Source organism: Triticum aestivum, chromosome 1B (assembly GCF_018294505.1).
Source record: "Triticum aestivum cultivar Chinese Spring chromosome 1B, IWGSC CS RefSeq v2.1, whole genome shotgun sequence".
Classification (NCBI taxonomy): Eukaryota; Viridiplantae; Streptophyta; class Magnoliopsida; order Poales; family Poaceae; genus Triticum; species Triticum aestivum.
The window spans coordinates 671211404-671223719 of record NC_057795.1 but is presented as its reverse complement, the minus strand read 5'-3'; the positions used below and the strand labels follow the sequence as shown (position 1 = coordinate 671223719).

At 44.9% G+C, this 12316-nt stretch overlaps 1 protein-coding gene across 2 annotated transcripts; it reads left to right on the top strand.

Annotated features, from left to right (window-relative positions):
• Positions 1–4074: 4074 nt before the first annotated feature.
• On the top strand, positions 4075–10176 carry LOC123147533 (CTP synthase). 2 transcript variants are annotated; one of them, XM_044566806.1, is made up of 21 exons: positions 4075–4349; positions 5424–5503; positions 5910–5996; positions 6450–6500; positions 6604–6721; positions 6857–6913; positions 7037–7101; positions 7215–7298; positions 7414–7464; positions 7575–7637; positions 7720–7766; positions 7852–7930; positions 8023–8085; positions 8255–8344; positions 8431–8469; positions 8538–8765; positions 8857–8942; positions 9029–9077; positions 9161–9241; positions 9332–9425; positions 9573–10176. In XM_044566806.1, exons 1-21 carry the CDS (start codon positions 4232–4234, stop codon positions 9740–9742), a joined length of 1800 nt encoding a protein of 599 aa, XP_044422741.1. In that variant the 5' UTR covers positions 4075–4231; the 3' UTR covers positions 9743–10176. The 2 variants fall into 2 exon arrangements, with proteins under 2 accessions (XP_044422741.1, XP_044422747.1); XM_044566812.1 differs by lacking the exons at positions 7852–7930; positions 8023–8085 and having other exon boundaries at positions 4081–4349; positions 7720–7749.
• The last annotated feature ends 2140 nt before the right edge of the window (positions 10177–12316 follow it).

Genomic DNA, 12316 nt, shown 5'->3' with positions numbered 1-12316 from the left:
CTCGACCATGGCAGAATAGAGAGAAAGGAACGAAGGTCGTCCCCTATGCTTAAGACATAGGCTCTACAGTATGCTATGCTGTGTACCGCACCTGAAGTGTGCCTTGCCATGAGTCAGTCAAGGGGTACAAGAGTGATCCAAGAATGGATCACAGGACAGCGGTCAAAGTTATCCTTAGTAACTAGTGGACTAAGGAGTTTTCTCAATTATGGAGGTGGTAAAAGAGTTCGTCGTAAAGGGTTACGTCGATGCAAGCTTAACACCTATCCGGATAGCTCTGAGTAGAGATACCGGATACGTATAATGGAGCAACAATTTAGAATAGCTCCAAGTAGAACAGTTATTTGGAATAGCTCCAAATAGAACGTGGTAGCTGCATCTAGGAGATGACATAGAGATTTGTAAAGCACACACGGATCTGAAAGGTTCAGACCCGTTGACTATAACCTCTCTCACAAGCATAACATGATCAAACCCAGAACTCATCGAGTGTTAATCACATGGTAAATGTGAACTAGATTATTGACTCTAGTAAACTCTTTGGGTGTTAGTCACATGGGGATGTGACCTTGAGTGTTAATCACATATCGATGTGAACTAGATTATTGACTCTAGTGCAAGTGGGAGACTGTTGGAAATATGCCCTAGAGGCAATAATAAATTGATTATTATTATATTTCCTTGTTCATGATAATCGTTTATTATCCATGCTAGAATTGTATTGATAGGAAACTCAGATACATGTGTGGATACATAGACAACACCATGTCCCTAGTAAGCCTCTAGTTGACTAGCTCGTTAATCAATAGATGGTTACGGTTTCCTGACCATGGACATTGGATGTCGTTGATAACGGGATCACATCATTAGGAGAATGATGTGATGGACAAGACCCAATCCTAAGCCTAGCACAAGATCATGTAGTTCGTATGCTAAAGCTTTTCTAATGTCAAGTATCATTTCCTTAGACCATGAGATTGTGCAACTCCCGGATACCGTAGGAGTGCTTTGGGTGTGCCAAACGTCACAACGTAACTGGGTGGCTATAAAGGTACACTACGGGTATCTCTGAAAGTGTCTGTTGGGTTGGCACGAATCGAGATTGGGATTTTGTCACTCCGTGTAAACGGAGAGGTATCTCTGGGCCCACTCGGTAGGACATCATCATAATGTGCACAATGTGACCAAGGGGTTGATCACGGGATGATGTGTTACGGAACGAGTAAAGAGACTTGCCGGTAACGAGATTGAACAAGGTATCGGTATACCGACGATCGAATCTCGGGCAAGTACCATACCGCTAGACAAAGGGAATTGTATACGGGATTGATTGAGTCCTTGACATCGTGGTTCATCCGATGAGATCATCGTGGAACATGTGGGAGCCAACATGGGTATCCAGATCCCGCTGTTGGTTATTGACCGGAGAACATCTCGGTCATGACTACATGTCTCCCGAACCCGTAGGGTCTACACACTTAAGGTTCGATGACGCTAGGGTTATAAAGGAAGTTTGTATGTGGTTACCGAATGTTGTTCGGAGTCCCGGATGAGATCCCGGACGTCACGAGGAGTTCCGGAATGGTCCGGAGGTAAAGATTTATATATAGGAAGTCCTGTTTCGGCCATCGGGACAAGTTTCGGGGTCATCGGTATTGTACCGGGACCACCGGAAGGGTCCCGGGGGCCCACCGGGTGGGGCCACCTGCCCCGGGGGGCCACATGGGCTGTAGGGGGTGCGCCTTGGCCTACATGGGCCAAGGGCACCAGCCCCTAGAGGCCCATGCGCCAAGATATAGGAAAAAGGGGAGAGTCCTAAAGGGGGAAGGCACCTCCGAGGTGCCTTGGGGAGGATGGACTCCTCCCCCCCTCTTAGCCGCACCCCTTCCTTGGAGGAAGGGGCAAGGCTGCGCCTCCCCCCTCTCCCCTGCCCCTATATATAGTGGAGGGGAGGGAGGGCATCCATACCTGAGCCCTTGGCGCCTCCCTCCCTCCCGTGACACCTCCTCCTCTCCCGTAGGTGCTTGGCGAAGCCCTGCAGGATTGCCACGCTCCTCCATCACCACCACGCCGTTGTGCTGCTGCTGGATGGAGTCTTCCTCAACCTCTCCCTCTCTCCTTGCTGGATCAAGGCGTGGGAGACATCGTCGAGCTGTACGTGTGTTGAACGCGGAGGTGCCGTCCGTTCGGCACTAGGATCATCGGTGATCTGAATCACGACGAGTACGACTCCATCAACCCCGTTCACTTGAACGCTTACGCTTAGCGATCTACAAGGGTATGTAGATGCACTCTCCTTCCCCTCGTTGCTGGTTTCTCCATAGATAGATCTTGGTGACACGTAGGAAAATTTTGAATTTCTGCTACGTTCCCCAACAGAGATGTCATGACATTTTGTCACACACTAGTCATTCGACCAACTAAGAAATGCACACCATACTTTGCATGAACTTTTGATGGAAGTATGATTCACGTTGTATTCTCGAGGGAAATCAGCTTGTGATAGGAAGAGGGGACAATGTGGAATTTTTCTTTGCCCTTACAAATGAAAATGATAATTGAAACAAATGTACATTAAGATGCGTCAGTGATGGATGTAATAGATTCTTGGTGAAGTGGCAAGGCCTCTGCCCCGAAATCGCGAATGGAACTTGGGTCTTTCCGAGACTAGTGTCAACAAGTAGTAGCGACAGTTAGATTCTCATTTGACAATGGGAAAGTTGTCTTTGGGGGTGTTGATCTTTGTTGTTTGAATTCGATCTTTGATAGTCAGGTTTATTCTTTCCACACTAAACATCTTTTCAATCATACAAAGCAAGAGCCGCACTCGTAGTGAATGAACGGTGGCAATGTTGCGAGCAGCCACGCACGGTCATGTTGCTCTAGTGATGGCGAAAACTCGGCGCTCGTCAATTCTCTCCTTAACAATGCACATTGAAAACAGAGTTTGAGAAGTCATGACACTTAGGTCAGTGGACCAGCTAGGGAATATAAGCCAACATCTGAATACACCTTTTGATGGAAGTATGATTCCCCCTGTATTCTCAAGCGAAACCAACTTGTGATAGTAAGAGGGGAGGAATATAGAATTTTTCTTGTTAATGCCCGACAAACAAAAATGAGAGTGTACATTCAGACGCAAAAATGCCGGACGGAATAGATTCTTGGTGAAAGGCGGCTAAGTCTCCCACCCAAAGTCGCAAATGGAAAATTCCTACTAGAGTCATTGTGAGACCGTTGTCAACCATTCGTCTCTAGGCAGCAAGATTCTCATTGACATGAAAAAGTTAGGGTTTATTCTTATCATGCTAAAATCACCATTTCAATCATACAAAGCCCAGCGCCACTCAGTGAATGAACGGTGGCATTGTTGTGCGCAGTCATACGTGACTCCATGTAGATTCTTGTGACGGCAAAAACTCGGCGATCAACCATCTCTTATGTATGGTGCACGCGGGTGGGGGGGGGGGATTTGGAAAAGTTTGTGATAAGATTAACATATCATACAAAAACACGTGTAGATGTATTCCCAAGATTATAGATCAATCCTTACGTGCACACAAGGCGGCTGATTTCCGAAGAACACAACTCATGTGCGGCCCTTTTGCAAAACAACAAAGAAAAGAGAGCGGGCTTGGTTCACCCCGCGGCTTTTGCGCGTCCGGACTGACAGTAAAATTGAACTAGAATTCCCGCCACTCAAACCGATCCACCATAGTATCCAACATAATCAAGCCATAATTTAATCGCGACCCGAGGCAGTGGCACGGCGGGGCGCGCAAAAGAAAAACCCACAAACCTAAAATTTTGAAAACAATATAAACATACGGATCAGATGTGGTCCTCGTAGGGCCCTAGATTTTCCATGGATAAATAATGTAGCGCCCGTTGGATTTTGACAGAAACGGTAGAGAGAGAGAGAGAAAATGAAAGGGGCTACGCTTTTTTTCTGAGGCTCTACACTTTCAGTTATGCAGTAGAGAGAGAATGAGTGGCTTTTTTTTGTCCCCGCCTCAGTGGCCTGCCTACCTCCCGCTTCTATTTAACACACCCCCTCCTCCTCCCTCCCCTCTCATTCCATCCAAACCAAAAACCTCGCCACTTCCTCACCCCTCCCCTCCCCTCCCCCATTCTCCGAGCCCCCAAAGAAGGCGGCAGCAGCACGAGCTAGCCAGCTGCCAGTGCAGTGACCGGCCGGCGGTTTGGGAAGCTCCCGCGCGTGTACGTGGGCATGAAGTATGTGCTGGTGACCGGCGGCGTGGTGAGCGGCCTGGGCAAGGGCGTGACGGCCAGCAGCATCGGCGTGCTCCTCAAGGCCTGCGGCCTCCGCGTCACCTCCATCAAGATCGGTAACCGCCGCCTCCCCCTCCCGTTTCTCCCGCCCCGCACTTCCCGCCGCCGGTTCCCCATTTCTTTCTTTTGCCGGTCAAAACCAGAAGAGAGAGAGAGAGAGACGGAAAAAAATGAAAAGAAAACAACGGCCGTCTGCTCCGCTCTGCTCCTTGGTAATGGTGGCCACGTGATCGCACAGGCCACCAACGTGCTCCCCCTCTTTGTTTTTTCTCTGTTCTTTGTCCACTCCAAGTTTCAAAACTACCAGCAGCAGCTAGGTTAGTTCTTAACTACCTCTACCTAGCTAGCTATCTAGCTAGTTAGGTTAATTACTGGTACGGTTTTCCTCTTCCTAGATCACAAAATCAACCAAACTTCTCTCCCCAAATCAGAGCAAAATGCACGCACTCTGCACTGCAGGCCAGTAATATGATATTCCGAACTGTTTCCTCTGCTACTATTTCTTTGACATGCGCTTCCTCTATTTCATTTTACCGTCGAGACACTTATTTTGGGACGGAGGGAGTACTACTACTCTCTCCACTAGTTCCTGTAGTCGTTTTAGTTCAAAGTTTTTCGACGGTTCATTATCTTTGGTGATGTCTGTGTATGCTTTGGTGAATCTGAGCTGAGACTTTGTATTCTATGTCGGCCAGTGTCACTGTCCGGGTTCCTTGAGACACATGAACTCCTCTCACTTCCCAGGTGTATTTTATTTCACATGGGGACGGGCAGCCGGTAATCCGGGTCAAATTTGGCACCTCGTGCTCTGCTCGCCCAGGCAGATTTTTTGTCTCGACTCAAACTTTCTTTTGTTTTTGAAAGGTTAACCGAAACTTTCTGTCTCTTGACCCGGGCCAAGTGCCATGAACCTTTCTTGGGTCTACTTCTTTAATCTTTAGTGCTACTAACAAACTGTGTTTTTTCCTTGTCCTGTCATGTACTAGTAGTACTATGCATCTTGGGTCCAGTTCTTTAACAAATCTCTTCTCTAGATTGAGATAAATAATCTGGGCTCGCCAGTGGCCGGCTCCTCTGCTCTGGCTCTCATCTTGTTTATTTTCTCACTGCCGTGCCCATGTGATGTGCAGATCCCTACCTCAACACCGATGCCGGAACCATGTCCCCCTTCGAGCACGGCGAGGTCTTCGTCCTCGACGACGGCGGCGAGGTACCAAACTACCTGCTGCTTCACCGTCAACCTCTTACAAGCTGTGCCAAACCACTCTACTAAACTGTACTTAACTAGCTGTTTGTCCTGCACTAAACTGTACTAAACCACTTCTTACAAGCTTATTTGGGTGTTCAGTCTGAAATACTCGAGTATTTGGGTTATCAAGAAATTTGAGAAAGTGCACCAACCAACCATGGATAACAAAATGCCACCTCTGCACCTAGTACAAGATATGCCACGTCAGCGCCCAACATTTTGGCACTTGCCCACTTGTCAAAAGAGGAACACTTTTCTTATCTTCTTCCACGTTCTAGCATTCCTATAAAATGAGCCAAGTATGGGATAATTGCAATTTTCTCAACGTACCTCAGTTTGATATTTCTCTCATTTTTTTGGGTCAAAGGTGGACTTGGATCTTGGAAATTACGAGCGGTTCCTGGACATCAAGCTGACTCGCGACAACAACATAACCACTGGAAAGATCTACCAGGTGATCCGGGATATATGATCAGTCTTTGTCTGGGTGAACATTTAGACTTCAGGCTATCCAGTGAAAATTTGTGGTTTATACTACACCTTTGACATTTGCAGACTGGTGATATTTTCTTGTTTGGGTACTTGATTGCCAGGATTTTCCATGGGACCCACAAATAATTTCCTGTGTCACTTTACCAGAGTTATGTGGTTTACATTTCACCTTGACAAATCTTGTATGGGCCTAACTGCAATTAAATGCCATATGTAGCTGTTGGGAGTTATGTAGCTATCAAAGTTTAGGACCGCTGGAGAATATGCTATCACTTAGATTTGATATCCTGCTTACAAGACATGTTCTTTTTTTTTGGTTTGGAAAAAATAAATTAAATTTTTTAGGGAGAATTAAATTAATTTTTCTTCGTGCTTTTATCATCTAACTAACAGTTGAGTTTTCGATTTGATACAGGCTGTTATTAACAAAGAACGAAAAGGAGACTACCTGGGAAAAACTGTTCAGGTGCGAATCGGTAACTAGGATAGAGTTCCCTGTTTTTGTAAGTTCTTATGCAAATAGTGCAACTTTTATTGGTGACTTTACTGACTAAGTCTTCTTTTGTCAGGTTGTTCCGCACATTACCGATGAAATACAAGACTGGATTGAACGTGTGGCGATGAATCCAGTTGATGGCACGGATAAGCCAGCTGATGTTTGTGTCATAGAACTTGGTGGCACTATAGGTAAAAACAACATACTAAACTACTGCAGCAAACCATCGCACTTTTTAATAACACGATGGACACAGTTGTTTGCAAGTATTGCCGGTTGAGGGGTCAAAATAATTTCACTGCATAACAGTTGCATTCTTGGTGCAGGGGACATCGAATCAATGCCTTTTATCGAAGCATTGGGTCAATTTTCGTACCGCGTAGGTGAGCAAAAAGTGAAGTCCTTCAGTGTTTTCTCAATTATCGAAACATATCTAACTTCAGATTTTTATTTTCCAAGTAAAACTGAGTTTGCATTAACCTGATCTTACTCAATATGCATTTCAGGAGCTGGAAACTTTTGCCTGGTTCATGTTAGTCTTGTACCAGTTCTAACCGTAGTTGGTGAACAGGTAACTTTTACTCACAAGGAAGCTCCATAATACTGAAAATATTACGATTGTCTGTGATAGTCATTTTCATTTACATCGTTTCCATTAAATAATACAAACTATCATTTATTCAGAAAACAAAGCCTACCCAGCATAGTGTCCGTGGACTAAGAGGACTTGGGTTGATGCCTGATATCTTGGCATGCCGCAGTACTCAGGTATCATGCAGGATTTGTCTTGTATTTTCATTCTTCCATTGCCCTACCCCCTGTTTTCAGTCTGTCGATGCTGATGGTTAACTTTGCACATTGTTTGCTCTGTGCTTTATGGCAGCCACTGGAAGAAAATGTGAAACTGAAACTCTCGCAGTTTTGCCAAGTTCCGGTAATAAGTATTTCCTTTTATTGCAAGGCTACTGAAAATTCTGTACATTAGCAAGTATGATATATCCTTTAGTACAACATTAGTGCTGACTTTTGAGTTTTTTCTGTCAGGTTTCAAATATCGTTAATCTCCATGATGTAACAAACATCTGGCACATCCCTTTGTTGCTCAGGGTATGTCACATAAAGTTTCTTCTGTTAACTGAATCCAAATTTAAATGTGCTTAGCTAACGATATGTAGTGGTATTTTTACAGGATCAGAGAGCCCATGAAGCTATTTTGAAGGTTCTGGGCCTTTGGTGGTACGTTTTTTTTGCCCAAGTATGATTAGATCATCAATTTGACTAATTTATCGGTGTACTTAGCATTCCTTCATCTCTTATATAGTGTGGGGAAAGTGCCTCAAGAACCTAAGTTGTCTGAATGGACTGAAAGAGCCAGCAGATTCGACAAACTGAAATCTCCGGTTGGTGTTCTGATCCTTTGAATTGTTACCTTCAGTAATACATGTAAGCCTTATCTGGTGCGCTAAAAATTATTGTGCACACATATTCTCAGGTCAGGATTGCCATGGTTGGAAAATATACCGGCATATCGGATTCCTACCTGTCTATTTTGAAGGTGATTTACTTGACATTTATTCATGCATGATTCAAGTACTGAAGTGTTCCTTGGCGTGGTTTTTAGCTTTGTAGACATTTAGTGAAATCTTGGAATCTCCCTTATTTTTGAGAGAACGGCTACACATTTTTCGGGTGTGATCAAGTTTATTTCCTGATACCTCTGTCAGGCTCTTCTGCATGCATCGGTTGCTTTGGACAGGAAACTGGTGGTGGACTGGGTTCCTTCCTGTGATCTTGAAGATTCTGCTGCTGTAGAGGTCAGCACATTTTTACCGGATATCATTTTAATCCCACATTCTATGATGGTGAATATACTGATCTTGGGTATTGTTTCATTGTACAGACGCCTGATGCCTATGAAAAAGCATGGGGTCTACTAAAGGTAAGCACTGCATATATTTTCAAATGATGCCAGTTACTGCAGAAATCTGAAAGAGTTTTCCACCTCAGGGTGCAAACGGCGTACTAGTTCCGGGAGGCTTTGGAGACAGAGGTGTCCAGGGAAAAATTCTTGCTGCAAAACATGCGCGAGAAAACAACGTTCCGTATCTCGGCATTTGCTTGGGCATGCAAATTGCAGTGATCGAGTATGCGCGTTCTGTCATGAAGCTGCGTGATGCTAATAGCACAGAGTTTGATGCAGCTGCAAAAACACCATGTGTTATCTTCATGCCAGAGGTAATTTGCCTTAACGGCTATTCTGTTCAAGTAGTTTATTTGTGTGAAATTGCCATGTGCTTACTCTGCATCTTTGATATTGCTTCTGCAGGGCTCTAAAACTCACATGGGTGCGACGATGCGCCTCGGTTCAAGGAGGACATTTTTCCAGGTCAACAACTGCAAATCAGCTAAACTGTAAGAAATCTTATATATTTTACCTTTGACACCTTCTTCACATTTCATGTTCTGGAAATAATCATACGAGATTTGAACTGTTATAGGTATGCCAATGCTAACTATGTAGACGAACGACATCGCCACAGATACGAGGTATGTCAAAGAATGCGATGACATGTAACTTTCTGTTATTATTAATCCAGTTTGGTGATAGAAAATATTCTCCATTTTTTCAGGTGAATCCTGACATGGTCTCAGAATTTGAGAAAGCAGGGCTTTCTTTCGTGGGCAGGGATGAAAGCGGGAGACGCATGGAGGTAAGCTTACTAAATTTTCGTTAGAATTAGTAACGCACCAATATTTTTGTTCCTCCAGATATCTAATGTGAAATGCTTTACTGGACACAGATTATTGAGCTACCAACTCATAAGTTTTTCGTGGGCACGCAATTTCATCCTGAATTTAACTCTAGGCCTGGAAAGCCATCACCACTTTTCTTAGGTAAAACATCCTCAAAACTGCACTTCACTCTGTCTGATATTCAATATATCGTCTCTTTCCTTTCGATGTCGATTTCGCTTGGCAAAGCTGAGAAGCTGACCAAATTAACAACAAAATGACATAAACAATGTGCTTGAACATGTACAGGATTGATCGCCGCATCATCTGGACAGCTAGAGCACCTGCTTCAGCGCACTTCCGGCGCTGTCAGCTCACCGACCAGGTGCATCGCCGGTCCCGGAGCCCCTAAGGCGAAGTTAAGGATGAACGGCCTGGTGTCGACATACTTCGCGAATGGCAGCAGTATTCACATCTAGCAGCATGGCAGCAGACCAGTTTTTTTTCTTTTCCTGCATGTGTTTTTCTTTTCTTTTTTATTTTCTTTAGTATGGATCTATCTCTCTGATCAAGCAAGAAGAGATCGGCAGCTCCAGCGACATGACGAGCCGTTTCCGGGTTTTTATGAAGGGAACTATTTGGGGTCGCGCGGAAGCAAAACTAGCTAGGGTTTATTAGTGCTGCTCTAGTTCCGCTTGCTATTCCTTTCGCTTGTTCGTTTGTTTCTTTAAGGATTTTATTATCAAGGTTGTAAGGCTGGGGATGTGCAGCTAGCTTCAGATTCAAGCCTGCCGTCTCGCCTGCTTGTACATTGTAAAACAGAACCGCTGCTCTCCAGTGACTGAATGATTATAAGCAGCTACTGTAGTGGTATTTGGGGAAAAAAATATGTACCAAACTGTTCTGATCTGAATTTGCTGCTGCACACCTCATGTCTTCTCCCTTTTTTTTGGTACTATATAGCTGGGATGCTGTAATTCAGCATAAACACATTTCCATTTCCTTCTGGAACAGGAGGAAACAAATACTCAGATGTCGCAAATCGGTCTTTCGACCAAATGTGTTCTCTTCTCTCCAGGGTGCAGCTCTGTTTTTGGTGTGTCTGTTGACAGAAATATTTTCTTTCCTGCGGGGATAGGAAGAAAAAATTGCCTGCCACAAACTACTTGTTGGACGAAATGTGTTAAGCATTTTGTTCATTTAATCTGTTTATGAGCCGCTGTGATTCTCTTACAAAAAAAAAGCACCACAACCCACAATTGTAAGACAAAATGGAGGAACAACGACCACATCAAATCCTCCTGATCTGAGCTCATACGCTTCCGCTGTTCAGGTAACGGTCTCTCCTATGATACTACGGGAAGACAACAGAGTGGGATGTCAGTTGGCGCTTATTGCAAACTCATAGTGACATTTCAGAGTGTAATTAAGAAAATCCTAGAGCTTGATATTTCAGGTGTTATCTACAATACTCATGAGTGTAAAAAATATGTAGGGTTTAGGTAACACCGTAGAGAGTTCTAGAATTAAGATATTTGTAATAGTATGACCAGGATGATGACACTTGTCATACATCTAATAGAGTTGTATTTGTATACATAAACAATGTATGCTGATCTAAGTAAGGGCATCAACGCTGACCCGCAAACCGCATCAGTCCGAGGACAGGGGTGACGGATGCTGGAGCCGACCATCCAACGCTATCCGCATACAATTCAAATCGCATTTCAACTGACCAGACAAAATTCATCAAACACGACAGTATTCATCAAAGTTCGGATAGAAAATAGCACAAATCATCCCGACATAACATTCAAATAAGTCTAGCACAACAATAGATCAAATTCAACGATATTATCCAGATGCTCAACAAGATTTCCATGAACGGATCATATCGTCCCACACACACTGCCCTTGAGCTTCATCCGATAGTGGATGTGTGTACATGGTTTGCTCTCTATCTGTGGTACATCACGGCTGCGCGTACAGGTTACACAATGTGTAGAGCAACGTTGGGTGAATGAATGAAGCAATCAACAAGTTGAACAAGGAGAAAAACTTACGATCTTCACGGCTACTACGCGCAATGGTCACCTTGCCTCCAGCCAATCAACCGCGCTACAGAACTTGACGAAGGTGGTCTGGATGGTCTACCCTTGATACGCTAGCGACTTCCCATTGCGTTCATGGATGATGTGCAGGTCGTATGGAGCAATGTGCTTTCACGCATGAAACGAATCATGCACGCGCTGCCAGAAAAGCCCCCTTCTGCTCCTGCCTACGAAATCCGCAGATACGGTCAACCATGCATCCCATAACAACTCATCCTTCATGCTCGAGTACCCCGCCATCCTTTACTCTCAAAACGACATAAGTTTGAAAATAAGCTCAATGGCATTTGACTGAGCACCTATCGGGCGTGGTGACCGCCATGGATGCCGTCGACAGGGGCATAGGGTACTTGGCTGCGGACGATCCTGGGTGGACGGCACCTTAGTATAAGACGAGCGGGAGCGTGGGTGATGGTTGTGGATGTCCGACAATGCCTGGGTAGCGGTCGAAGAGGTACAACAACGGCGTCTAGGAGGGCGCGGATGCAAAGCAAGGGGGTGCATGGGCGTAGTGGAAGAGAATGGAACCAGGAGGGGTATTTGAGTGAGCCGAGGGTGTTGGATTCCTGCGTGGCTATTGTCCAGGCCCTGCAAAGCCCTGGTTTGCTTCCAATTTACGGGAAAAGGCGCGTCTGGACCTGTCAGCGGATTGATATAGGACTGTGTTGGATGACAAAACACATCAGGCCCGCACGGTTCGGATTTATGCGGATAGTTTGATGGTCCGCTTTGGAGATGCCCTAAGAAAAACACACGCACATGCACACACACGCGCACACACGCACCTAACACAAAAAGAGCTTGTTGGAGTATGTGTTCCACCCAACGAGTTCACGAAATCCGACCACTTAACCATTTTATTTATAATACCTAAATAGTTCATCCCCACTATGTTATTTCTTTTGACATGCAGCGTATCCACCTCATCATCCTTGGACCACT

Bases quoted from the DNA above. Each gene is read 5' to 3' on its own strand.
- LOC123147533 (XM_044566806.1), top strand. From the start codon at position 4,232: ATGAAGTATGTGCTGGTGACCGGCGGCGTGGTGAGCGGCCTGGGCAAG. The intron at 4,350-5,423 runs GTAACCGCCGCC...TGTGATGTGCAG, and splicing joins CGTCACCTCCATCAAGATCG to ATCCCTACCTCAACACCGAT. The intron at 8,470-8,537 runs GTAAGCACTGCA...TTTCCACCTCAG, and splicing joins AAGCATGGGGTCTACTAAAG to GGTGCAAACGGCGTACTAGT.